Raw genomic sequence first — 27,141 nt, 5'->3', positions numbered from 1 at the left:
GAAGCTTTTGAAGCCACAGTGGAGGTGTCTGATTGTAATTGTTGAAAGGTGACTCTTGAAGAGGTTTATTTGCACTAATCAACACCATGTTGTGCCTCAAAGCTAGAGTTCCCTTAGATGCACTGTCCCTACCGAGTTATTCTGCAATAACTAAACAGGCTTTTCTGTTCTGGCACCATATCTGTTTCTTAATGGGATCCTTTGAAGCTGCTCTCCAAACCTGTTGTACAGTTAAAACTTCATAATTTCTTTCTAACACTTTCCTCTTGCAGCCCCCAACCCCTTCTCCTCTGGTGCCTGAGCCAAAGGAACCTTCAGCAGAAGTGTTAATGTAAATTATCCAAGGGCCCAGGGGTGGGCTGTAAATATCAAATCTATCACATGCAGAGCAACAAACATTCCTTATGTTCCTGATGGTAACCATTCGAAAACTTTACATTCACAGTACTGGATGCAGCTGGACAGTATTAGGGAGTGATTCTTGTTCACAGCTGAAACAGCTCTACACTTCCCTTCATTTTTGCTACCTGTGTTTTACTGTGCAATTTTTCTCCAGTAAAGTAGAACCATCTGAGCTGATGGTAACTAGTGTCTCAGTTACCAGGGTGAGCGTACTGTTCATGCTTCACGTGGACTCTGGATCCATTGGCAGCCACCATATCTCTGACTAGATTCTCAGAAAAATAACGTTGGTGGTGTAGGAAAAATGCCACAACTCACCCCAAACTTGTCCCCGGCATGTTGTTCTGTGCTTGCTTTATCAACACAGAATACATTGTTCTGACTTTGTTCTCAATTCCTTTCAGACCAGGTCGATGTGCAGTTCAGGCTGTTACGTTACACAGGTCCTCCCATTTTATGAAGTCTGCACCCATCAGTGCTGAGCTCAGAGTTGTGTTACTAACAGGAGGCAGTTGTGGTGCTCAGGACACAGCACCATAATGGTGCCTGGCTCTCTAGTCTTCTCTGCAGTTACCAGTGGGTGCCTGGACAGCGCTTGTTTTACTAACATGAAAAGAGGATTGTTACAGCTTCATTTTAAGACATTTTGAGCTGTGTGCAGTCCTAGACCGATCAACTGTAGTATCTCCTTCAATGCCCAGCAGACTACATGAAGAGCAACATCATTAAGTGAAAGGCAGAAGCCATGGTGAAACAAGTTTGGATTGTAATGATGCTAAGTTTAGATTCTTACTGCTATTGCTGTAGCAGCCTAAGGCAATTACAGACCTTTCCCACATAGACCCCTTCCCTGGCTGTGCACACTTGCCTGTGGAAGGCTGCCACCAAAGCCAGTTAAAGGGGGAAAAAAAAAAATCAAAAACTCCATAAAGGTTTGTGGAAAGCGAGAAGTAAATCCTACGTGTCATTTCTTATTCAGTCCAGCCAGCAAATCATAATCCGTGCTCATTACCACCCTTGCAAGGGAAGGATCTAGCTCTGAAGAGCAAGGGTTGCATGTCACTTTGGGGACTGTGATTAGAGCAAGTCTCAAGTAAATGAGTTTGAAGGTGACAGTTCAGTCAATACTCTAAAGCCACTAAGCATAGATGGCACACACTGTCACCACGGGCGCTCTGCGTGCGATAGAGGCTTAGCAGGAGTAAGCCGGAAGGCTGAATTATGATTCCTCCTGCAGACAGGGTGAACATTTCAGGCCGAGGCTGAGATCATTGGCTAGACACCGCTAAGGAGCCAAGAGGCAGCGAGGCCATCAGACCAGAACAGAGAGATAAAGCGTTTCAGTAAACAAAGAAGCTTTTGCAAGGAATTAACACCTTCTCAAGCTGGGACAAAACGCACATGGGTTTCATGAGCTGGGTCTGTGTTTGTGGCACTTGCGTGCTTTACCTTATTCTGTAAGGTAAAGGTGCTGTCTGTGTCTGCTGGACACCACTGAATGGGGACCCTCACGAACTCCTCACCTAGTTCTCCCCCTCAGCACACTTCAGAGGATTTTCCCCACCTGAGGGTGTTCCAAATACTCACTTTTGGAAATGCTTGAAGACACAATCTACTAAATACAACATTAGGATACTTTGGCCACTGCTGCTTGTGTTATGTCTCAGCCCTAGAGAAATATTAAGGCCACAGAGAATACCTGGTGCCATTTGTTGTTTTCAAGATGCTGGTCATCACGTTCCATACCTTCCTGTGCATGCCATTCATTAAAACATTGGCCAAGTATTGCTTGAGGTCAGAATCTGAAGTTGCATTTAACTCCCTCAAGTCACAGTTCTGTCAGTTGCTGCATGAATTTTCTAAACAGCAGAATTCCAGCAAAGCCTTCCCCTGCTCCTTTAAGGATATAAATGCATTATTTTGGTCACAGATTAAACATTCTTCAGGGGTACAGTTTTACACAGATCTGTCAGCAGCTTCTACTGGACTGTAGCAGAAACCAATCTCAAAGTAATTTATTAACATTTTGAGGCTATCTGAAGGTCACATGTAATCATAAGGCAAACAGAGGGGGTGCTTGCTTAAAGCAAACAGTAATCTGATTAGCCTTGAAACCCTTCAAGCTACTGGAGCCAAAAGCTTTCCAAGCAGACAAAGGAACTTCCTGCTGCCTGTCAAGAGTAACAAAACCCTTCCAAAACTCACATGCAGAAGGTGCAGAGTTGCAGCTGTCACATAAGTGACTGACAAATGACTTCAACACTTCAAAAACTTCAGTCAGTCAGTCAGTCAGTCAAAAGATGTAGAGCCCCAGATGCTGAAGTCAGGTGAATTTAAGAGGTACTTAGTTGGCATCAGAAATACCTAGTCCTCGTGATTGCCTGCAATCAAACAGTCAAGTTTCAGATGTGGGGGGAAAGCTCCAGATCAGTTGCATTGTAAATTTAATCTGCTGGGTTCGGCTGTGAGCTTTTGTGTACGGGGAGGTGGTGGAATGGAGAGGGGGACACAATCAATCAGTAGGTCTCTTTTTCATCATGAATGCCCGAGGAATTGTCATCACCAACAACAAAGTCTAAATGCCACTTAGCTGAGCTTCACAGTGTGTTACATACAGAGTTACATATAGTGTGTTCAGTCCTTGCCCAGAAGTCACTGATTGATTTATTTTACCCTTCTCCTCAAAATACGAAGATTCTGATTTTCCACAGAATGTAAAATCAACGATCCCTTCGTTCCTGACCCACATTCGCTGCAGGGCAAGTAATTATGAATGAAAATACCACTTTGTTTATGAGTTCCATTTATGACAGAGATTAAGCTATGAAATTTGTACTCCTGGCACCTTATTAATGCTGCTCTGCTGTAAAATTCCTCGGGCAACAGGCAAAATAATGACTTAAAACTGCAACAATATAATTACCTTACAATGCAGGCATTTTGAAGATAGAGTTAGCTCTGGATTTGCAAATACAATGTTTTAGGACCTCATCTTCTATACAAAAAGGTGTGAAACACTTACAATTATCTTATTTCCATGACATTTTGGTTTAGATCCAATCAATCCCTGGTACATTAAGGAAAATCTTGTCATTATTCAATAACGGGGTTTAGCTATTCAAAGCTATTTTCTTAACCTTTAATTTTGAAAAGGTAAGTCTTCAAATATTAGCAAAATTAACTCTGTGCCGTGGTGAAATGCTTTAGTCTATAGAATATCTTTATTGCACCTGGTGTGTCAAAATGCTTTGATGAATGACAGAAATAAGCAAATTCAGCACATCCTTTCAACTTGCAGCTGAAAGCCCAGTGCAGAGAAGCGATGTCCTCACCGATGTAAGGCCATGGCAGAAGGTTCTTCTGAAGCATCTCGAAGGCAGATGACGTAAACTACATCTAAATCTGAAGTAGACACTCTCTAACATTATTTGATTTAGTTTCCTCTGCTTTCAAATGGAAGTAAACAAAGCTTCTTCCTGCTCGGTGATAATCCACATTAATGCCATAGTTCAATGTAAGGACTATTCCCAAGTGTCCCTTTGTAGGTAACACCTAATGTGGAAATAGCACAACAGATTAATCCAACCAATGATTTCCCTCATGAGTGGAGCAGGTCAAACTCCTGTAATGGGAAAAGATCTTTACAGTCTATTTCATCCTTGTCAGTCCTGAAAAGCCAATCCATGCCCACTAGCCATTACAGAGCACATCCAGCCAGGATTTACAGAGGTTTAATTTCTCACATACTCCAGCTGTTGTTCCTAATGTAAATTACAGTTTACACAAAATCTAGCAAATGCTGTGCTTCCAGGCAAAAATAATGCCTGGAACCTTTAGCCAAGGTCAGGTGTATTAGAAAAGTGATGACATAAGGATACATTTAAAGAAGCATTGTAATTTGTCATAACTGCTTTCCTACAAAAATAGCCTTTGGAACTGAAGTTCAGCATTTGCTGGGTCATCCCATGTAGGGATGGTGATTAAGTGTTAACACGTGTATGTTGTGCATCCAAACTGGTGCGGCACTAGATTCCGTTTCTTGGTAACAGAACTCTAAACACAGACTTCAAATACAAACCTGCTCCACTGGTTTTTTGCTCCCTTTCTATTTAGCGAATGCAGTTTTTATCTGTGCAGAATCTCACTTTGATAATATTAATTGCAAAAGGAAGCAGCTATAGTAGGTATAAATATTCCAAGCAGTTGCAGAAGGCATCTCTTTAAAGAACAACAAAACAACGGCACCACTGAACTGGACCTTCCAAGTGAATATCACAGTATCACAGTATGTTAGAGATTGGAAGGGACCTCAAAAGATCACCCAGTCCAATCCCCCTGCCTGTCGTGGTTTAAGCCCAGGCCGTAAATCAGAACCACGCAGTCCACTTCCCCCCCCCCCTTTCTTCCCTCCGCTTCTGGAGGGACGGGGAGGAGAATCAAAAGAATGCAGCTCCCACGGGTTGAGATAAGAACAGTTTAATAACTAAGGTATAACACAAATCACTACTGCTACCACTAATAGTAATAATGATAAAGGAAATAACAAGGAAGAGAATACAACCGCTCACCAACCGGTACCTCACCCCCACCCTGCCATGATCCAGCCCTTCCGGGAACTCTCAGTTCTACCTCCTGGGCATGACGTGCTGTGGTATGGAATACCTCTTTGGCTAGTTTGGGTCAGGTGTCCTGTCCCTGCTTCCTCCTGGCTTCTCCTCCTCCCTGGCCGAGCATGAGACTCACAAAGTCCTTGCTCAGGGTAAACATTCTGACCAGCAACTGAAAACATCGGCTTTATCAGTATTATTCCCAGGCCAAAAGTCAAAACACAGCACTGCACCAGTAGAAAAAATGACTGCTACTGCTAAACCAGGACAGTATCCACCCCTTATTCCATACCATTCACGTCATGCTCAGATCCCACATTTTCAATATACCATCACTTTCATCTCAGTGTACTCTTATCTTAGTGCACGGACCAATCCCTATAAAGCTGCTGAGTCCATTCAGTCCATGATGGTGGGCTCCATCTCTTGTAACAGTCTTTCAGAGCAGGAGAGGCCCATTGCAAAGTCCACCCCTCGATCATGAGTCCATCTCTGTGTTGCATCTCTGCCCTGATGGATGGGCCCATCAGGCTTAAAATAATTCACCCTCCCCTGCAGCAGTTTCTGCAACTTGTCGTCGGGGACTCCACACAGCTGGCTTCCATCTCCGATGCTTCCAAAGCACTGGAGGGGCCCAGTGGATTAGATACTCGCCCATACTGTCCCACACACCGTGACACTCATGACTGTCCAGCCTTGGGGAAAACCTCTCGGTCCCCCTGTATTGTCTAAACCCAGACAAGACCCAAACCTGACTCTGCTTAACTCTCGGGATCAGACAAAATGGTCGTGGGTAGAACACACTCTGTGTGTGTGCCAACATGGTGATCCCCATCACAATCAGCAGGCAGGTCCCAAGGGTACCCAAAGGCCTTTCAAAACCTTCAAAACTCTCAAATGCTGCTGCTGTACTTATCACTGGGGCTGGTGCAGCTGCCGTGCTTGAAGGCTCTCTCACCACCAGCTTCTCTTTTTCCGAGTCCAGATCTTCCTCCTCTGCCTTGCTGGAAAGTGCTGCGGGGTCTCCTGCATCCTCCTGCGGCTCAGGCTCACGGGGCTCGGCAGACGGCTGCTGGGGGATGCTCTCGGCCGCCGCGGGGCTGGGCTTGGCTGTGGGGCTCGGCTCCTCCGCCGCCTCCTCCCGCTGCTCGGCAGCCGCCTCCTTCCCCTCCTCGGCAGCCGCCTCCTTCCCGGCCTCCGGCCCCGCTCCCGCCGCCGCTTGGTCCCCGGGGCCGCTCTCCCGGGCCGCTTCGGCCGCCGCCGGCTCCCGGGGCCGCTCCCCCTCAGCTCCCCGCAGCCTCACAAAGACGGAGGCGAGGACGAGGGCCAGGACAGTGAAGAGCAGCGGGACGGCCAGGTACAAGTCCACGGCCACGTCCATCCCGCCCTGCTGCCGGAGCCCCCCCGCATTACAAGTCATTACCATAAAGTACAATGAAACAAGAACCTTAGCCCAAGGCCCACACTTGAAAAACACTAACACAGCAAATACCGGCTCTAAGTAAGCTACAGCATACTGAAACTGTGATATCAAGAGAAACAACTTTGAGAGCCAATAAATCAGCATTGTGCCTCGGTCAGATCTGTCGTTATCTCAACCCTTCGTGCCCCACGTTGGGCGCCAAAAAGAACTGTCGTGGTTTAAGCCCAGGCCGTAAATCAGAACCACGCAGTCCACTTCCCCCCCCACCTTTCTTCCCTCCGCTTCTGGAGGGACGGGGAGGAGAATCAAAAGAATGCAGCTCCCACGGGTTGAGATAAGAACAGTTTAATAACTAAGGTATAACACAAACCACTGCTGCTACCACTAATAGTAATAATGATAAAGGAAATAACAAGCAAGAGAATACAACCGCTCACCAACTGGTACCTCACCCCCACCCTGCCATGATCCAGCCCTTCCGGGAACTCTCAGTTCTACATCCTCGGCATGACGTGCTGTGGTATGGAATACCTCTTTGGCTAGTTTGGGTCAGGTGTCCTGTCCCTGCTTCCTCCTGGCTTCTCCTCCTCCCTGGCAGAGCATGAGACTCACAAAGTCCTTGCTCAGGGTAAACATTCTGACCAGCAACTGAAAACATCGGCTTTATCAGTATTATTCCCAGGCCAAAAGTCAAAACACAGCACTGCACCAGTAGGAAAAAATGACTGCTACTGCTAAACCAGGACACTGCCAGAGCAGGAACACCTAGATAAGGTTACATAGGAATGTGTCCAGGCGGGTTTTGAATGTCTCCAGAGAAGGAGACTCCACAACCCCCTGGGCAGCCTGTTCCAATGTTCCGTCATCCTCACTGAGAAGAAGTTTCTTCTCAAGTTTAAGTGGAACCTCTTGTGTTCCAGTTTGTACCCATTACCCCTTGTCCTATCATTGTTTGCCACTAAGAAGAGCCTGGCTCCATCCTCGTGACACTCCCCCTTCATATATTTATATACACTAATAAGGTCCCCCCTCAGTCTCCTCTTCTCCAAACTATAGAGACCCAGCTCCCTCAGCCTTTCCTCATAAGGGAGATGCTCCACTCCCTTAATCATCTTAGTTGCCCTGCGCTGGACTCTCTCCAGCAGGTCCCTGTCCTTCTTGAACTGAGGGGCCCAGAACTGGACACAATATTCCAGATGCGGTCTCACCAGGGCAGAGTAGAGGGGAAGGAGGACCTCTCTCGACCTACTGACCACCCCCCTTCTAATACACCCCAGGATGCCATTGGCCTTCTTGGCCACAAGGGCACAGTGTTGGCTCATGGTCATCCTGCCGTCCACTAGGACCCCCAGGTCCCTCTCCCCTACACTACTCTCTAACAGGTCGTTCCCCAACCTATATTGGAACCTGGGGTTGTTCCTGCCCAGATGCAGGACTCTACACTTTCCCTTGTTATATTTCATCAAGTTTCTCCCTGCCCAACTCTCCAGCCTGTCCAGGTCCCGCTGGATGGCAGCACAGCCTTCTGGCGTGTCAGCCACTCCTCCCAGCTTAGTGTCATCAGCAAACTTGCTGACAGTACACTCAATTCCCTCATCTAAATCATTGATGAATATATTAAATAATACTGGTCCCAGTACTGACCCTTGAGGCACTCCACTAGATACAGGCCTCCAACTGGACTCCGCCCCATAGACTACAACTCTCTGGCTTCTGTCCTTCAGCCAGTTCGCAGTCCATCTCACTACCTGATCATCCAGGCCACACTTCCTCAATTTAGCTATGAGGATGCTGTGGGAGACTGTGTCAAATGCTTTGCTGAAGTCAAGGTAGACCACATCCACCGCTCTGCCATCATCCATCCACAATGTTATTTCCTCATAAAAGGCTATGAGGTTGGTCAAGCATGACTTCCCCTTGGTAAAGCCATGTTGGCTGCCCCTCATAACCCTCTTATCCTTGACATGCCTTAAGATGGCACCAAGGATAAGGTGCTCCATCACTTTCCCAGGGATGGAGGTGAGGCTGACCGGTCTATAGTTACCCGGGTCCTCCTTCTTGCCCTTTTTGAAGACTGGAGTGACATTTGCTTTCCTCCAGGCCTCAGGCACCTCTCCCGTTTCCCAAGACTTGGTAAAGATGATGGAGAGTGGTCTAGCAATGACTTCCGCCAGTTCCCTCAGCACCCGCGGGTGCATCCCATCTGGACCCATGGATTTATGGATGTCCAGATTGCTCAACTGGTCTCTAACCCATTCCTCATCGACTAAGGCAAACTGCTCCAGTGACCTGACTTCATCTGAGGTCTCTGGAGTACAGGGCTCTTCAGGACTGCCTCCGGCAGAGTAGACTGAGACAAAGGCGGCATTCAATAACTCTGCCATCTCTGTATCTTCTGTCACCAGGGCACCCATCCCATTCACCAGTGGGCCAACCTTGCCTCTGGTGTTAGTTTTATCTGCCATGTATTTGAAAAAGCTCTTTCTGCTGTCCTTGACCCCTCTCGTCAGAAATATAACTGAGAACAGGTTAGACAAGAAGTGTCTGTGGAAAATCCTGTTCATGGTAGACAGGTGGTTACTTGCGCTACATGAATCCTCCAAGAGGAGATTTACACAAACCAACACTCAGGCAGAAAGAGGAGTTGGGGCCTTCCAGTAATTTTTACTTAAATTAGGCATGTTTTTACCATTTTACACCCAGTGAAGAAATCCCTTCATTGTATTCCATTGCTCTGAAAAACTGAACATCAGTCATTGTCTTAGATGCCCAAAAAGGAAATAAAAAAAAGGTAACAAATACCCCATTTTAATATCACCTGTTCCATTTCCCATTAAAAAAAATCCAAACAACCCCCCCAAAAACATAACCAACAAACAAAACCCAAACCCAACCCACAAAAATGCAAAGAAAACCATAAATAAACCCCCAAACCCAAACCCCACCACACCCCACCCCAAACCTGTCTTTCTCTTGTTGTTGTTGAGCAGATAAGATGCAGAAAGGATTTTCAGTGCAATCATTTTCCATCTGATGGAGAGAAGGGCTGAGGTGTGGGAATTGTGGACCCCAGGCCACCAGCAAGCACAGTCAGATGTAAAGACAGCACAGTCTCTGTTCTCCATCAGGCGCAGGTTGGGCTGTCCTCTGGTAGATTTACAGCTGATTAACTACATATTAATGATCTGCACACCTTGTAGCTTGTGACAGCTTTAAGCTTCTGTAATAATCAACCGGCCAGCAAGCAATGCAAAATGTATGCATATCCACAAACACCATGACAGCGTATCACAGTGTTACCAAGAGGACTTGGAACATACCAGTGCTTCCTTTAACCACGTACCAAGTGTCACTCACCAGAAACATGTAATGTAACCCCAGCTGACAGCTCCGTTAAGCAGAAATTGATGGTATTGCTGTAATGGAGTTATCAGTGACAGATACCTCCTGTACAGCTTCCAGGTCACACTCGCTTAAGCAATGATAAATGAGCATGAAACACTGTTAGCACAAAAGAAGATCATAAATACTCAATTCTTAGTTAAAAACCCCAGCAACTCCAGACAGCTCTAGCATCTTGCAGTTGCCATGATTTTATGGATGTTGTCACCCTTGTCAAAAATTTATCACAAAATTGTTGAGACTTTTGCAGATTAAAAAAAAAAAAAGAAAAAAACCCCAACAAACAAAAGGAAGGAAAACCCCCACAAACCCAGTTATCCATCCAGAGCAAACATTGCATCACCCTACACTGGCTAATACATAAATACACTGGTGAACTTCATGGAGTTTATAACAGCTTTTGCTGTCCCAAGGTCTGACATCCATCTGTCTGTCCTGTCACAGAAAGCTGCTTAGGCCAAGAGGATGTTAGGAACAAAAAAGTCAAAAGTTGTGAAATTCCACTGTCTGAGACTGCTCTATATCTGAGCACTGACACAGGTGGGAAGCCAATGGCTTGCAATTGAGGAAAATGGGAAGAGTCCCTGGGGAAGCAGCCCTTGCAATTGTGCTTTATCCCCAAGGAGTTATCTCCACAGACTCCAGTGGCTTTTAAGAATTAATAAAGCATACTCCTGAGGATGTTTGCTGATTACAGTTAGACCAGCAACAGCCTGGGACTGGACAGAGCAGCAGCAGCTTCCCCACCACAGGGGCAGAGTGTGAGCACCCTCTGCTACCCCACCACCTAGGATTTACAAGGTCCAACACAAAGGGCATCAACCGTTCCCTACCCAGGCATCATACTACCAGAAGTCTGCCATCTCCAGGTTATCCAGCACTCAGCCAAACGCTGTATATAGAGAACGGTATCATTTTGGCCATTTACATGAGAGTTAAATCTAAACTCAGGAATGACAAACCATGCTTGAGCATGAGCCAAGACCCAGCATGCAGCAGCCAGAGACAGCATCACATCTAAATCCTTGAGAGCAATCAAAAATTGTATTTTATCCTCATTTCATGTAATGCTAGAAAAAAATGAGTTCCTTACTAATTAAAACTTAAAACAAGATTTTTGAAAAACAGATCTAAATCTTCTCATTAAGGAGGATGTCAGTTTACAAACCATGCAAACATGCAGCATATTCATTATTTATATATTTTGGAGGATTTATTTGCTTTTATTTAGTTATATTTCCTTCCCTAAGTTCAAAGAATAATCAAACGCTTACTTCTCACCAAAAGCAAGTCAGAAAATAGCGTTGAAATGTCTGCAAATGGCCATACACACATATGAAATCTCACACGCATGCCAGCACCCTTCCAATTTCCTGTGGTTACTTCCTCTTTCCATCACTACACAGATGGGAGTAACCGCTACAATACTGTACAGTAAGAACAAATTAGCTATACATGTCAAAATACTTGAATTATTACATTTACTGCTAGAAATCTCTGTAGTATTGTGCCATGTGCTTTCAAACGTGATGGAATTTCTGCCCTGGGAAGTACGTTACAAGACAATGCACACAGTATTGCTTCAGTCAGAATTTTTTAATCATATTCCTACAAAATCATGTAAACATTAGCATACAGATCCAGAAAAATCAATATAATATAATGGTGCATAAACTGTAAGTTTAGAAGAATGTCAGGAACACTTGGAATGGTTTATAAATTAATATATACAGTAATGGGTATTCATCATTAGATAAGAACACCTCAAAACTGAGGAATTTAGGTGCAAGAGCTGTAAAACTACAGAAGTGCTCCAACACCACACGTGACTATGAGGCAACACTGCAATCTACATGACTGCCTGTTGTTCATATTAAGCATTCAATTTGGCTACTAAAAAGTATAAAACAAAAGTTTTGGTAGGAATCTTATTTTTTATTTGAAAACATATAGCAAACATCCCTAAAGTAATACAAAACCCAAGAAGGGGTCTACTGCATAAACAGGTTTCTAGAAGAGTGAAACTGAAGCTTACTGGGCTGCACAAAGAGATCTTCGGCGTCTCCATTCCACACTACTTCAAATAAAGCACCAAAAGGCACCTCCAGCTAAAGAAAACATTTAAGGGAGTTTATAAACAGAGTGATAGGTGGAGGAAAAGAGATGCAGAACACATACTGGGCTGATGCAAAATTCCTGCTCCCACATGCAGCATTCTGGGCAGTTTAGCACTTTATTGAATTAGAAAGTCATGAGAATATAACACTGTTGCTCATTTGTTAACTCTGGGCTATCCAGAGTTAATCCCCACTAAACCAAGAAAAATACAATCTTCAGCCTGTCTGCAATCAAAGTCATATTCAAAATGTTCTTACAACATTGCCCTTTACCAGATCAGGGACACACAGCAGAATGCAGGATGTATCACTCTTACTCAGATGACACATCACACAGAAAAAAAGTTATTTTCCTTTTCTCCTGTCTATACACAACTGTATTTCATGGGGGGAAGGAGGGAGGAATGTAAGGTAAGCCCATCCTAAAGACTGATCTCAAATAAAAGAATCTTCCCCATCAGGTATCAGTGAAAATATAAGCTGCATAAAACATATAGGATTATCCTGGGAACACTTGACACTGCAAAAACTCTCTTAACCAGATACTCTATAATATGATCTTCAGAGAATCTTTCCAAAGTTAAATATATTTTTCTGTTTCTACAGCTGAAGTAGAATTTTATGCCATCTTATTTTGGGACATTTTTCATACCTGGCCAATCTCAATGAAAATTAATATTGCATTAATAAAGATGTATTCATTTACAATAAAGGGGAGATCATACCCAGCCATTTCAGGCTACTTGTTATATTTCCTTCCAGTTGTTTCAGAAAAAATTCTGTTCACCTTTTCTATAGGAAATCCTGAGTAGTATGATGAAGGAGGTTTGGCAGATAGCACCGATTTTTCATCACTTGTCTTAATTAACAGGGTACATTTATCATCGGCAATGCCTCTAGAAGCACTATCGCAGCTGAACCTAAACGCCCAAAGAAGAGATTTTTACAAAACATTGTTATTCCTATTGCCAGAATCTGAGCCAACACTGGGACATCAGGAACAGGAGAAAAGATTTCAGCTAACTCCGAGGACACAAGTTGCAAGCACAGAAAAACGCCTGAAACGGTGGCCCAAATCTTTTCCTTGTAATGGGGGGTGAAGAAAACTACAGCTGGTGGGAAGAACAGGAAGACACCCTTGAACTGCTGTCACCTTCCAAGCAACATGCTTCCAAGCTGCTGCTTAGCATTAATGCCAAAGTGCGGCACTCCAAAGGTATTTTATAAATGACCCAAACTCTTTGCTATTGCTTCCACCGGAGCAGCTCAAGCAGCAACCGCTTTATGGTATGCCAGACTGCCAACAGCTTCCAGTATTTGATTACCATGTTGTGTTTCAGGCTTGGAGAGGTTTTATCTGACATTAGCCAAAAGGATTTGCTGATACCAGAGCCTTAGCTCACTACATTTCCTGCTGCAGTTTTCACTTGTATTGCTAAACTTGTGATAGCAACCATGACAGACCAGAAACTCTAACACACAAGAGGCTAAATTTAGCAATTTGAGCTTAAACTTAGACTGGGTTTAAACCACGAATAGACAGTTTCATTGGATTGGCTCTGTACATAAACCCGGAGAAGTTTTGTCACAGATGTATCTGCATTTTTGTGTAAACTATTAATGAACTATAGTAACACTAGTTTGGTATTCACAGTGATAGTAATAGGACAGGTTTTACACATATTTTAGCTTCTCTTCATTGTTGTTATTCACATGCCTAAAAAGACACAGGCACAAACTCCTAACTCATGTTTTTACCTGTTGCCTGCAGACTTTCCTCCAACTGATATGTAAGTGATTTCCATTTCCTCACTCATGTTATCCCATGGGGATCTCATGCTCACATGTATGCACATTGCAGTAAAGGAGAACTGATACGACAGTATAAACCTAACTAGCAGACCCTAAATCACCAACAACAGTGAAGCTTGAGAAACTTCAAATATACTAAACTTGTCTAAGACCTTGTTCAATGTTGTAACAGATAGCACCAACAGAATGGTATTGAAGAGTTTCATGTGAAAACTTTTCTCTCTGCTAACTTTGGTCACATTTCTCATTTTCCCACCCTCCCATACTTTGTTCTTTCTCTACTTCATGCTAACTTTTACACCTGGTTCAGTTGTGAAATGCATTACAGCTCCTCCAGAATCTGCCCATTTTTAACCATTTACTAAAAAATTAAGTTAAACCCAGGACACTAAGTTAAATCAATGGAAAAGAACAATGATGGCATTGTGGCAGTCTTAAGGAGGTTATCAAGTTATGACAATTTCCAGTCAATATGATCATTACAGCACTTCTCTTTAACATCATCCCAAGAGTTACAAGGCTGTCTGTACTCCAGCACTAAGTTTACATGAGAAATCGATACAAATTCTGAAAAATAAAGGCAGTGGAATACAGGGAAATCTTCTGAAGGTCTTCAGCAATCTCTTGACTGAAATACAAGCGTGTTCCAACATGTCCTGCTTAACAATGTATAATGCAAACCAGATTTACCGAAGAAATCTTTTCTGTACACACATGAACAAAGTTTTCATGTATAAAACCACCACCAAAAAAAAAAAAAAAATTTGTCTCTAAAAGGTGGGGGTTTTGTTTGAGTGTCTACATAACTACAAATTCAGTCAATATATATTAAGCCAATTATACCCAGTAATTCACATGATATACCAGAGGGAGGAGATGAACAATATTCTGATCAAATTCAAGTATTCTAATCATCAAAGCACAACCCTTTTTCTTCATCATCATCATCAGTAGCATCTGCATAGGACTCAATGGTGTTGTATATAAAAGAGTAGAGCTTGACATCTGATCCTGAAGTAGAACAATTTTTGCATTCTTCATTGTAATATCTCAGTAACAGCCTATAAATATCCCCTTTAAAATAAAAAGAAATAATTAAAAAACACTTAAGATCACGTCATATGAAGAATGTATGGTTGTAAATAAAGACCAGAAATGTATGCTCATGCTGAGACAGTGGCTTGGAACATCTCTTTAAATGAGCAGTGAAAGAGGAGGTAGACAACAGTGTAAAGGGAACATGACTGTTTCCAAGTTCATTCAGAACACATGGTGGGCTCCTCAACTTTCTGCTGAGCTTTCTGCACGAGCTACCCAAACATTAGGCTTGTGTATGTATTACTGACAATGTATTGCCAACTACCCAGCTTTATACTTCTGTCCCAGACATTTAACATTTACAGTGCGGCAACCAATACACCACTTTTCTTATAACACATCTGACCGCATCTTGTGGGATCAAGCCAGAACCACTATAAGACAAACCCACATCAAGAATGCACAAGCACATTTTCCCTTTTTAAAGCATTCTGAGTTATGTTAAAAACTTTTACAAACCTTCTGTCTATCATATATATTTCTAAATTCTGGACTGTAATTTCCCAGTGAATTAGAAGAGGATTCTGGAAGTCTTCTAACAGATTAACACAGCACAGCTGACCCTGAATCAGAACAGTTCCCCACTCTGGAAACAGGTACAAATAAACCAAGACCCATTTGCTTGTATTCAGAACTTGATGACAATACTTCTTACTGGACAATTTCCATTTAGAGACAGTTAAGTCTCTTCACTGCATGAGATTTCTTTATGCTCACCAATAGTTTGGCCCTTCTCACAGAGAAAAGTGTGCATGCTGTAAATATCCCGCATCAGCTCCACATCTCCAAAGGTAAAATAAACAACATCACGTCCAGCCTCAGCAGCTGCCAGTATCTGTATTAAGGCTGAAACAACAAAAAGATTACACACATGAATACAGGATAAAGCAATTTAGTGAAGGGAAAAAACACAGCCTGAAGTTTACAGCAAATAATCATACCACTCATCTCCAAGTAAATGCTGCAAGACAATTTGAACAATAGGTAGATAAGTATTAGTTCCACTTTTAAAACAAAGTAAAGAATACTGGGCATTGCAGCTCAGCATGGAAGTACTCTGTGCTGGAGTCACTAGTGATAACCACCCTTACTTTCCAGATAAACAATGTGTTTAAGTTTTGGGGTTTGTTTTGGTCCATGCCTACCCCCAAGCAGCTTGCAGCCATTAACAATCCAATAAACATGAGAGGCAGCACAAACGACAGAGCACCATCTCACATCTTGGTTTAAGCTGCTTGCATCAAGTTACCAACAGTGGGGTAAAAAGCATCCATTAAGCACATCACGATTTCCATTCTTTGCCACCCTTCAGAAATAAGGGTGCCAACCTTTCACTAGGTAAGCTACACAAAGCAGGACCTGACACAACTTTTAGCTCCTAAGATGAGACTTATGGTTCCGCATCCTTTTACTGTGCAATTTAAGGTGTCCATTTTATCTATTCTAGAAATACACAGCATGGAATATGACAGCTCATTCCAACCTATAAAAAGTGAGTGGTGATGCCAGGAATACAATTCAGGTTATTTAAGTTCCAGCTGTGTGTAAAGCTTAGTGGACCAAGGTGCACCCCAAGTTACAGAATCAACGAGGTTAGAAAAGACCTTTAAGAACATAAAGTCCAACCTTTATCCCAGGACTGCCAAGTCCACTAGACCATGTCACTGAGGGTCACAATTACACGATTTACACTTCCAGGGACTGTGATTCTACCGCTTCCCTGGGCAGCCTGTTCCAATGGCTAAGCACTCTTTCTGTGAAGAAATTTTTCCTAATATCCAATCTAAACCTCCCCTGGCAAAGCTTGAGGCCGTTACCTCTTCTCTTATCGCTTATTACTTGGGAGAAGAGATCGGCCACCTCTTCTCTCAATCCTCCTTTTCAGGTAGTTGTAGAGAGCAATAAGGTCCCCCTGAGACTTCTCCAGACTAAACACCCACAATTCTCTCAGCTGTTCCTCAGAAGACTCGAGAAATCATCTGGAGTATTGATCAATGGTCAAGCTGAGCTAATGACCCAGTGCAACTGGAGAAAGTGGCTCTGGTCCAGCTACATTTTCTCCCTTCTCACTCACTTCCTGACTTTTCTGCAGCTCTCAGGAGCTCATCAGAGTAAGTTCCATTCACCAACCTGGCAGAAAAGTTATATGACAAAAGGGTAAAAGCTAATTGTTTTCTGCTAGATTAGAATTGGCTGAGTGAATTGAGTTTGCTCAGAGCCAGAGCTGATGCAAGGGAGGGCACCAGATCATACAGTCAGGAGCAGGGAAGGGGAGAAGAGAAACCAAGATCCTTTTAGGTGGCACCAAACTTACAGGAGCACAGCTTTTTCACCAACTAGTACTGCAAGGCTGGAGTGTCACACATGCCATCAATCACATATTCATTTTGGGTAATGTTACCACAGTCTTAAATAATGGAGCCCAGCAATGACTTAATCTATTGCTGCTTGCCTTATTTCAGAGCCTATGGGTGCAGTTCCGATATTAATTCTTTCCTTTTCTACCCAGTAAGTAGAGTTAATTATAATGTGATTAATATTGTCTTTGTAAAGATCAATTTTAAATAAAATTGCATACGTACTGCATTACCACCTGCTAGTGGAAACTAAATAGAATGCTGCTCATAGCTCAGCTCAAAAATATTTCACATTTTTAAAGAGACCTAATAAAATACTGCATTCTTTAATCAAACAACACTCTTGTAAACACATAGCTAAAATTATAAATTACCTTATTCACATGTGAAATTAATCTCAATCTGGGAATGATATTTTAATCAAACTACTGAAACAGCTGTAGATTTGGTAAAGCTTCAGTAGGTCAGCTTTGAAAAGGTCTAATTAACTAGCTTGCATAGGGGAATGGAACCTAATGAATCTTATTATTCATTCCAAGCAAACAATGCAGCTTCACTTTACAGAAGATATTAAAAACATCCTACTGCTTATTTTGAATTGCTGTAAATCTTATGAAACAAGGGTCAAAATTTCTGTCAAGAAGCAGGCTTCACAATCTTCTGGGCACCAAAGATACATAACACCAGGTGACATTTCCATGCTACTGAAAAAGAAAGGAGCATCACGGGAAGAGGTGTCTGGAGGGATTTGGGCTCTCTTGACCATTGCACCTAGCTGGTGTGATCCTATTTAAGTCTTCTGGACTTGCAACTGAAGACAGTACTCACAAACTTTCTTCTACTACCCAGCTAGGGTGGTAGAAGCATAATACAAATCCCTCTGGGGACCAAACTATCCTCACAGGCCCTGCATGTTCAGTCCCTTTTATCCAGAGGAAAGGATGTTACCACCAGCGACTCCCATACTGCAGTACTATTGCAGCAGTGCAGCCAAAATCCAGAGACTGGTGTGAGGAAAGCAGCACCAAAGACACAGCAGGGGCAAGCAGAATAGAACTCTGCAAATGCAGGTGCAGCAATGCTACACTGGGTGAAATACCCAATACTCCTTGTGTCATTGCCTACTGGGTAAGTTCAGAACTGCAGTACTATCGTGGTAGCACCTCAACATTGCACGCATATGTGAGGCAAGATGCATGCTCTTCTCTCCTTCTACTCATTCTATAGGAGTCTCTTAAAAGCTGATAGCAGTCCTTCTATTGAACTTTATTTTGTCAGATAAATAAAAACACCAGTTCAGCTAAAGAGTACTTTCTCACTATTGTTAGAAGTTAAATCTATGTATTTATGAGATGTCTCATCAGATCATCTTAGCATTTTCAATAAAACAGCACTTTTCCAATCTTTAGACAGTTGCACAGAGCCTCTGCAACTAGTAATTGTTAAACTGTCCTCTGGTTTCCAAAAGCAAGACAAGATCTTCCAACTTCTCCCAATTATATAAACATACATTTTCAGTACCAGAAGTCTTAAGTTTATACTAAAAGTTTATCCCTAAGTGAGCTGGAACCTGCCTTGTTTACACACCACATACTCAATTTGTAAAGCCAGATTCTTTTTTTTCCTCCTTTAAGATGACTTCAGTTTTTGCATCTTCTGTGACCTTGAGTAAAACCGTATTTTATGCACAATCATGTTCCTTTAATTCACAACTAAAAAAAAACAATGATAGAATATCATCATGCATTATGGCACTTATCCAATTATATTCAATTACATCAAATACTGAAGTGGTTCTGAAGTCTCTGTTAGAGATCCAGATAGGACAAGGGTGTGCATTTAAGAACATTAAATGAAAAAGCAAGACTTTAAACTACAAAAACTACTTTGTCACTGCAATACACTGTCAAGCCAGAGTAGCCAACAAAAGCTATTTATTTGGGTTCAGTAAAACCATGATACTGATGATCTCTGTGATCCAAAATGATCATCATCATAGAGTTTTCTCAGATGTACTTTGAAATGAAGAATTTATGACTCCCTATGAAGTGTAAAAGATTACTCTCCAGTGCAAGAAATTTGCTTATAATGAAGTGAAACCATTGAGAGAACTTGCAATCAGAATAACCCTATACAGCATTTCAGAATGGAAGGGAGAAACGCCATTAGGACTTACGACTGTGCAGGGGAGATCTGTGAACTAGAAAAAACTACATGTCTATCACACACCAAATGCAACTCTATTCTGACAAAAATGCACATGACAAACTACTGTACTTTTCTTGTAGCTCATAGTTTACACACAAAGAATGAAGTGATAGTAATACTAGCCAGCATCACTGCAGAGAAAAATATCACATACTAAACAACTAGCTACATATCCCATGGCACATCAGTGTCATTTAATTCTCTTCATTAACTATTGATTTTTCAGAGTCAACTAAGAAATTAAGCCTAGTTTACAAAAATAGTAACTTAAGTGCAAGTTAAACCAATGTCTGTCTTTAAGGTCCATCAAAAGAACGAAGACTTGAGACTACGCATATAGATTTAGATGAATTTTTCGTAACAGCAGCAATGCTGTAACTTGCTGTTAAGTGTTAATTCTTGCAAACTTTGGGGAAAAAAATTAAGGCTGATTCAAGAGGAAAAGTTACATAAATGAAAGCTCAAACTAAAAATATTAAGTTAAAATAAAACTGAGGGAACATTCAAGTCTTTGAAACGCTCTTGTTCTGCTTGGAGTCCACATCCAAGTTACATCTCACTATGTATTTCCTTGTCTACATTAAAGACTGTTCTTATGAGCTACCTCACCAAATGGACTCAGCTCTGGTGGTCTTTCCCAGTATGCTTCAGTTTTGAGCTCTGACCAATTGTGAGAGGATGTAAAGCACTGCAGTGAGGAATGCCTACCATAAAAGTCACGTCAAGCATTGAACAAATAATGCCTTAGATCAGATGTCCCAGAAATACATATATATTAAAAAAAAAACCAACCAAAAACCACAGAATATTACAGTTCTGTGGAGGTTTTATGCAAATCAAAGAGGAGGTTTTATGCAAATCAAAGCATCTATTAAACCTTCCTAACAATCATAATCACGTATGATCAGATCCTGCAGTAAATACTACTTCAGATACTGATGATCTGGACTTGGCAGACAATTTTATCTAATGGAAATCAGAAACCAGCCGTCAGGAAATCAATGAGCATTAAGAAAAAAATAGATGCTCAATGAATAAAACACATAAAGAAAGCAAACTAATGAAGCTGGTAGCCTGATGACTGTTTGTCTCAATGTAACTACCTAAAGCTGTTCAGAAAAGAAAATTTTAAATGCTCACCAAATATTTGAAACCAACAAACATGTAAATTTCTATTTATGACTGTATGAATCAGAATATCAATTTAAATGTCAGGATCCATCAGTTCTTGACTTGATGGGAAAAAGTCTTACATGAACGTTGGCATGTGATATCTGCTGCATTATAAATACTCCAATTAAAACCAAAAGAACATGAAGTGAGTGATATAGCAGGCATGTCAGGAAAGAAAGAAGCATGTCTGAGTCACTGGAAGCTTCTCTGGCAAACAGTAATACATTAAGGAGAAAAAATAAACATTGTGCATTGCCAGCAAGTTTGTGAAGCCTTGCAAATTACCACATACTTTCAACAGCTTTGCAGAGATACAAAGTTTAGACATAATCTTAGACAACTGCTCCAGAAAGGTCAACTGATTTATAAGACTGAGAACTGCAATGAACATTTTCTTCTGTGAACTAATACTGCACATCCATGCTTTTGAAGGTTTCTGTGCTACACATTCTTGTAAACCCAGCATTTCACTATCATGTACTTACCTCAAACTTTAAACTGAAAGTAGCATATAAAAGCAGCGTGCATTTTTATTAAGGCCACATTAATCATGGCCTAAAGATAAAGCTAACAAACCAGTTCTATGGACAGCTTAACTATAAAAAAAGGAATCAGAATCTTATTTGATTCATTTAAACATTAACTAGTGCTAGAATTTACCTTTTAAGCGGGAGTCCCCTCCAAAGGCACCACATCCCCAGTTTCCTGTGGCTATTGCAGAGAGATGTTGAGGTGGAACACTGGGTCGGAAGAAGCCGCAGTAGGCCTGCAGGCAGACAAGAGCCAGAAGATGAAGTTGACAGGCAATCTGGTGCCATATTTTCAAACAATAAGATGAAAACAAGTATTGTATTCTAGCAATACCAAATTCAAGCTGCTTCAAGACCCCATTAGTCTTCCTTTAAATTCAAGGTAAGTCACTAAAGAATTTACAGAAAGAATTTTGCCTAATTTGAATCCAAACTAAAAATCAAATACAGGTGCTGACTGCTAGGGCTTTTATCACAGCTTTAGGAAACTTTTCAGGATAGCCAGAGCAAAGAGTAACTAACAGAAGATTGTATCACATTTGTTGCTTTTCGGCCCCTTTAGCATGCAACATGACAGCTGAACTGCTGTGTCCACTATTACTGATATTCCTCAAAACTGAAAATAAAAGACAAAATGGCACCTTAGCGTTTAGGTCTAAGGCAATAAATGAAGGTAGGAGGAAAAAGAAAAAAGTGCAAAAGTCACTAAGAAACCTTGAGTAAAGACACCTGCTTCCATGTGTAGAAAAAAAAAAAAAAAAAAAAAAAGGATAAATCTCTTTGAGAAGCTTTTCACCAGTACAAAAATTTATTGAACAGGTACAACTGTCTGGTGGAACCCTCAGTTTCACTCAATTTGATCTGAGCTGCAAATTCAGACTTAGATTTGTCATAATTTAGCAAGGTGCCATGATTCAGAATTTGCATAAGGAACGCTTACACGTTATCAGGATGCAGCCTCTTGAGCTTTTTCAAGTCAGAGCTATTAATGTGTTTAAAGACCAAAGCACACTGGTATGAAAATAGGGGGCCAAGCAAGCTAGTTCTCTGGCTGTGTGGACAGTAATTCTTCAAACTCCATCTCCACTTCAATAAGGGGATGGACTGGTGTTGCAGTAAGATGCCACTTTCTTTTCAGCTTTTACTTAACAGGCATGTATTTCTCAACTTGCCAGAACACAAGGAACAAAAAAAAAAAACTATCTCATCAGACACAATACTGAAGTCAGCAAACACTTGGAAAGACTTCAGCAGCAATGAAGAAAAATATCCAAGTGCGTGCTCCTCTATGATTTTTCATAGCAAATAAAGGATGAAGATAAAACTAATAGAGATATTGCACCAATATTTTAAATAGGTTTCATCTAGGAATACAGGAATAAGAAAGTTTATTGTACAGTTTTAAAGCAATTGCTTCCATATGGGAAGCCAAAGAGCTATTCCTTTTGAACTACATGAATTAATTTGGTTTTAAGTTGTACACCACTTCAAATATGTGGTATCATAAATGATTAGAAGTTGTATGATGATTACAATTTGTTTTCATATAAAACTGTTCCATATAGTTCTCACAGTTAACACTGTTCGAAACATATGCATAGCATAATTCTTAGGGAAGCATTTCTTGCCAAATATGAAGCTGTAGCTTTTTGTAATCAGTGGCTATCAAAATAAGCTTAATGACATTTGTGAGTGGGTTGGCAAGCCCAATAATAAGTCAGTTGCTCCTTAGGATTTGGAAAGTGGAACTTACAATTGGAAGAGTTATTGCTAGTGACAGTCTTTATTAGGCAATAATCTCAAGGGGCTAGCAAGGATGAAACAGTGACATCTCCTCCACATATATCTGCAAATCTTAATGAAGAAGTCAGATAAAAGGACTTTATTTTTCTTATTCTGAACAGCTGACTTCAGCCAGTATTAATCTTGCTTTCTGGTTATGGATAAATCACACACAAGGTCAGCCTCAGACAGCTACCTTTTGAGAAGACTAACCAGGAGTGAACACCTGGTTCTTTAAGATAAATGCATCTTATAAAGGAGAAATCATACATGCTTATAAGAAAATACAAGCAGTAAGAAGAATCACTTTAAGTTGCTTCAATAATTTCCTAATGTCTAACAAAGTAACAGACAAAAGAACCTCTGGACACTGAGCTGTGTATACTAATACATAATAGACTCATATTTCAAAGCCTGTGTGCATATACTGTGCTTACTGAGTCCTGATTTATTAAATCATAATAGGAAGAGTTGCATCTTACTCCATCAACTTGTTTTCACCCACAGAAAGATCTCAGGCTTAATACTAATTTTAAATTAAATGGAAAAAACCCCACCACAATATGTTAAAAAATATGTTGATTTGTTAAGATATTATAGGAACTCCAATAAATATAATTAGGTTTTTTTATTGTCGTAAATAGAGAATTAACTCAGGCTGAAAATTTTTTTAAATACCAATCAGTCCTCATCAAACAACATCAGTCAAACCAACACACTATAATAAAGTTGCATGGATCTACCATAATTTATTTTAAAAATCTAACCCCAGTCAGTAATATAGAAAAGTGTGAGCAGATCATAAATTCACTAGAGTAGGTAATTTTAATTTTGTACAAAGATATCACTGAAGTTTACAAAATTTATTTACTGTCTTTTTTGGGGCTGATTTCATTAACCAACCTTGAAGAGACAAGCTCATGAATGTTACTTTAGTCAAGGTTTTAAGACTAAATTAAATTAGTTCTTCAGCCCTGTACATCATTTCTGGAGGGGTGGGAGGACATGAGCTTTTAGGTATATTCCCTTTCCTCCTGAGTATTAGCAAGACACTGCCTTATGTTTGATTTCAAATGCATCCCATGCCCCCCTATACTACAGAAAGCAGGAGACTTTAATAACGGTAGTATTGTGCTCTTATATTTAACACCCTAGCAAACACATAGGCCCACTGCATCCCCAAACACGAAAGCACATTACGCAGACTCTATTGCTAGCATGTTTGAACCCAAATATAAACACACTAGTATAGTATAACTGCATAAGCATTCTTGTAATCAACTGCCCAGTAAAAATAGCATTGCATTACTACAACATGCCACAGGCCTTTTACTACTTATGCCTTATCCTAGCCATGCAAGACCTTCATTCTGGTCCATAAGCTTTCTTTATTAACTTACGAGAATTTACTTTGTGAACTGGAGATAGATACTAAGCATCTCTTGTCAGAAGATGAAATTTATGTGCGGGATAACAGTAAAAGCCTTGAAATCATTGACACAGGTTGAAATCTAAGTCCTCAAGCTAAGAGCCAACAAAATGCATATCCAAGTTTCATTAATATTTTAAAATACACCTCTGAATAGCATAAAGCATAAGAGTCATTCTGTTTGGCAAGCATCTGCTTTAACATTGGACAGCAGAACACTGAAGTACGTCTTTTACAAGAGACAACTAAGCAAGGACTTCCTTAGCTGAAGATAACAATACCGAAGTATTTTAAGAGGTACTCCAAACATTAGACTGTAGGCCACTTAAGTTACTGGCCTTGTTGAGCTCTCTTCTAATTTTCTCCGGACCAAACTGATCAAGAAAACGTCTGAAGTGAAATGCATCTATCGCAACAATTTCAGTATAGCGTCGCTGCCATTCATCCCTAAAATTGGAGGAAGAAGAAAAGTAGATGACATTAGTTGTTTTATACTGGCCATATAATCATGATCCAAAATTAGCAATTCCCTGCAGATCTTCTCTGTTAGAAGCAGCTGGAAAGGTGAGCTCATAGCAGGCAATGGAGCACTTTTAAAATTTGTGGGTAGGGAATGAAAACAGCATCAAAAATGAGACAGGTCTCCCTATAAATTTAGAAATACACTGGCTAGACCTTAGGCATAAACATGAAACAAATCTAATCACACAGCACTATTTAATAAGTACGTAAGAACAAAGAAAAGTACTTTAGCTCTCTTCTTCCAACACTTAAAAAAAGAGTACATTGCATATATTTCTATTCAAAATTAATAATTTTGTGTACACACTATAACAATACTGTTGGAGAAATAAACTCAAGACCCTACAGCTTTCTATTCAAATCTATGAGATTAAGTCTTATATTGCCACACATCAGCAGGTATCAGGTACTGTGTCACCTGAGGTATCATTGTCAAACTTCTTGGGACATTACAATCCACAGTTCAGTCAGCATCTTGACAAAAGTTTGGATTAAATACATAAAACTAAACCATGTTGATTTAAGAACTGACATATTGGCAGGTATCATTTATTAGCACTAATATCTCATTATTAATATGAGAACTTTCTTAGCTTGTTGGCTCTGAAGAGAGCAGGACCAAACAGTCAATTTCTCTATTAAGTCAAATGCTAGGAAATACTTAAAGCACCAATTTTTCAAATATACAATATTTATTTCTTCACTTGAAATGTTTACGTGGAACTGTACCTTGGGGTCTTATCTTCATGGCTTCTTGCCCACCGGTAAGTTTCTGCATAGCCTGTATACTCACTGTACTGCTCAGTACCTGAAAGAAACAATTTTCCATATTGCACACAAAATATGTACATTTTTTGCACTTGGCACATCTTTCACAGAAATCGCTGCGTCTCCAGATGAAGTCACAGCTCTCAGAAGCAACAGAAAATAGAAAAATCATATCTGCACCAAGAACACAAATTCTGCTTGTAACCACTAGAAGCTTCTTTTCCACAGAATATGTGTAGCATTCACCAAAGGACATTACAAGTGCAGATCTACATATGCTGTTCAGTATATAACAAGATTTTCAACTTCGCCACTCCCAAGTTCAATAGCTTCTCAATAAACTGCCTGTCATCTTTAAAGTTTTACTGGCTAGTATCTGGTTAACAAACACTGTGAGACTTTGCATCACCAGCATTTTGCTTTTCTTTTTTTTCTGGCTACTGCCTGTAAACACAACAATAAAATAGTTACCCTGCTATTGAAAGTGTGGCAACTCTACTTCATCACATTTCGGCAAACATCTGGCCTGACAGTTTAGGATGCACGAGAAGAAATTTAAAGAGATTCAAAAGTGTATGTGGTGAGTTATACACTTATACATTTTATTTTTCCAAGAAGTTTTATTTCTGTAACAAAATTACAATCCATAAGGCTAAAGAAAACCTGATGGTCAGAAACCAAGCAGATTTCCAACACACCAGTGTTACCCAGTTTGTTGACCTACAGTGCGCCTTGACAGTCCTACAGAAGGATAGGTAGGACTGCTAAGCTTCCTAGTCTCTTTACCCAATACACCTCTTCCCCTTATTTTCATTTAATCAGCATGATTTCTGCACTATGGTTCCTGACATGAATTCTAAGATGTCACAGCTTAATGGCACTGAATGGACCAAAAGGCCAATGCTATCAGCTGCAACAGTTGGTACCAAGAAGCTAGTTCTGTGAAAGCTCAAGGACCCATAAAACCATCGTCTGGAACATATGTGGCTTCCCCGTGAAAAAATTCAGTGGAATATTTTGGCAAGCATTAAGGGCTGTAAGGAAGTAGCTCATTAAGACCTACAGTCATTTTAGCTATTATGCTGTGCTATGCCAACTCCCTTTCAAAGGTTTATGCCAACTTCCTTTCAAAGGTTTATCCCAAGACCAAGAAGGAGGCATTTTAACTGACAGTAAGGATCATAACCTTTCTAGAAAGGCTGCCTTTTACCTCATTTTACCAAACTTGCTTCAAAACCTGGGGATGCACAAAGAAGAAATACTTCTAAAGCAATGCCACAGCAAAATCACAACTTTTCCCCCTGGGTTGAGCTAGCAACAGCTGAATTTCAAAAGTAGGGGACTGAAAAGAATACCCTGTTTGGAAAATTTCAACTCCCAGGTACAGCTTGGCATAAGTTATAAACAATAAGAGTAAGAAGAGAACTGATAAGCAACCCTTTAATTGCAAACAGTGACACCATCTACACTTATAACAGAAAAAATAGCATTTAGATGTCTAAACTGACAGC

The 27,141-nt window shown here is 40.9% G+C and overlaps 2 protein-coding genes across 5 annotated transcripts in view; both read right to left on the bottom strand.

Moving 5' to 3' along the window:
* Positions 1–2,646: 2,646 nt before the first annotated feature.
* The window catches only part of PARG (poly(ADP-ribose) glycohydrolase), a 75,360-nt gene continuing 50,865 nt past the window's right edge, over positions 2,647–27,141 (bottom strand). For 3 of the 4 annotated variants that reach the window (XM_080620405.1, XM_080620407.1, XM_080620408.1), the window contains exons 14-18: positions 25,592–25,670; positions 24,679–24,787; positions 21,260–21,365; positions 15,579–15,707; positions 10,036–14,837 (exon numbers count right to left, since the gene is read on the bottom strand). In XM_080620405.1, the coding sequence (XP_080476531.1) occupies positions 14,671–14,837; positions 15,579–15,707; positions 21,260–21,365; positions 24,679–24,787; positions 25,592–25,670 (590 nt within the window). In that variant the 3' untranslated portion in view covers positions 10,036–14,670. Of the gene's footprint in view, positions 2,784–10,035; positions 14,838–15,578; positions 15,708–21,259; positions 21,366–24,678; positions 24,788–25,591; positions 25,671–27,141 lie in introns of those variants that run through there. The other variant, XM_080620406.1, reaches the window with a different exon arrangement.
* On the bottom strand, positions 5,293–6,390 carry LOC308223160 (uncharacterized protein; the record flags this gene model as incomplete). The annotated part of the gene is made up of 1 exon (XM_080621858.1): positions 5,293–6,390. One exon carries the CDS (start codon positions 6,388–6,390, stop codon positions 5,542–5,544), a length of 849 nt encoding a protein of 282 aa, XP_080477984.1. The 3' UTR covers positions 5,293–5,541.

The sequence above is a fragment of the Psittacula echo genome, assembly GCF_963264785.1.
Source record: "Psittacula echo genome assembly, chromosome: 6".
NCBI classification, from domain to species: Eukaryota; Metazoa; Chordata; class Aves; order Psittaciformes; family Psittacidae; genus Psittacula; species Psittacula echo.
The sequence above is the reverse complement of the archived record's forward strand: the minus strand, read 5'-3'. Positions and strand labels throughout refer to the sequence as shown.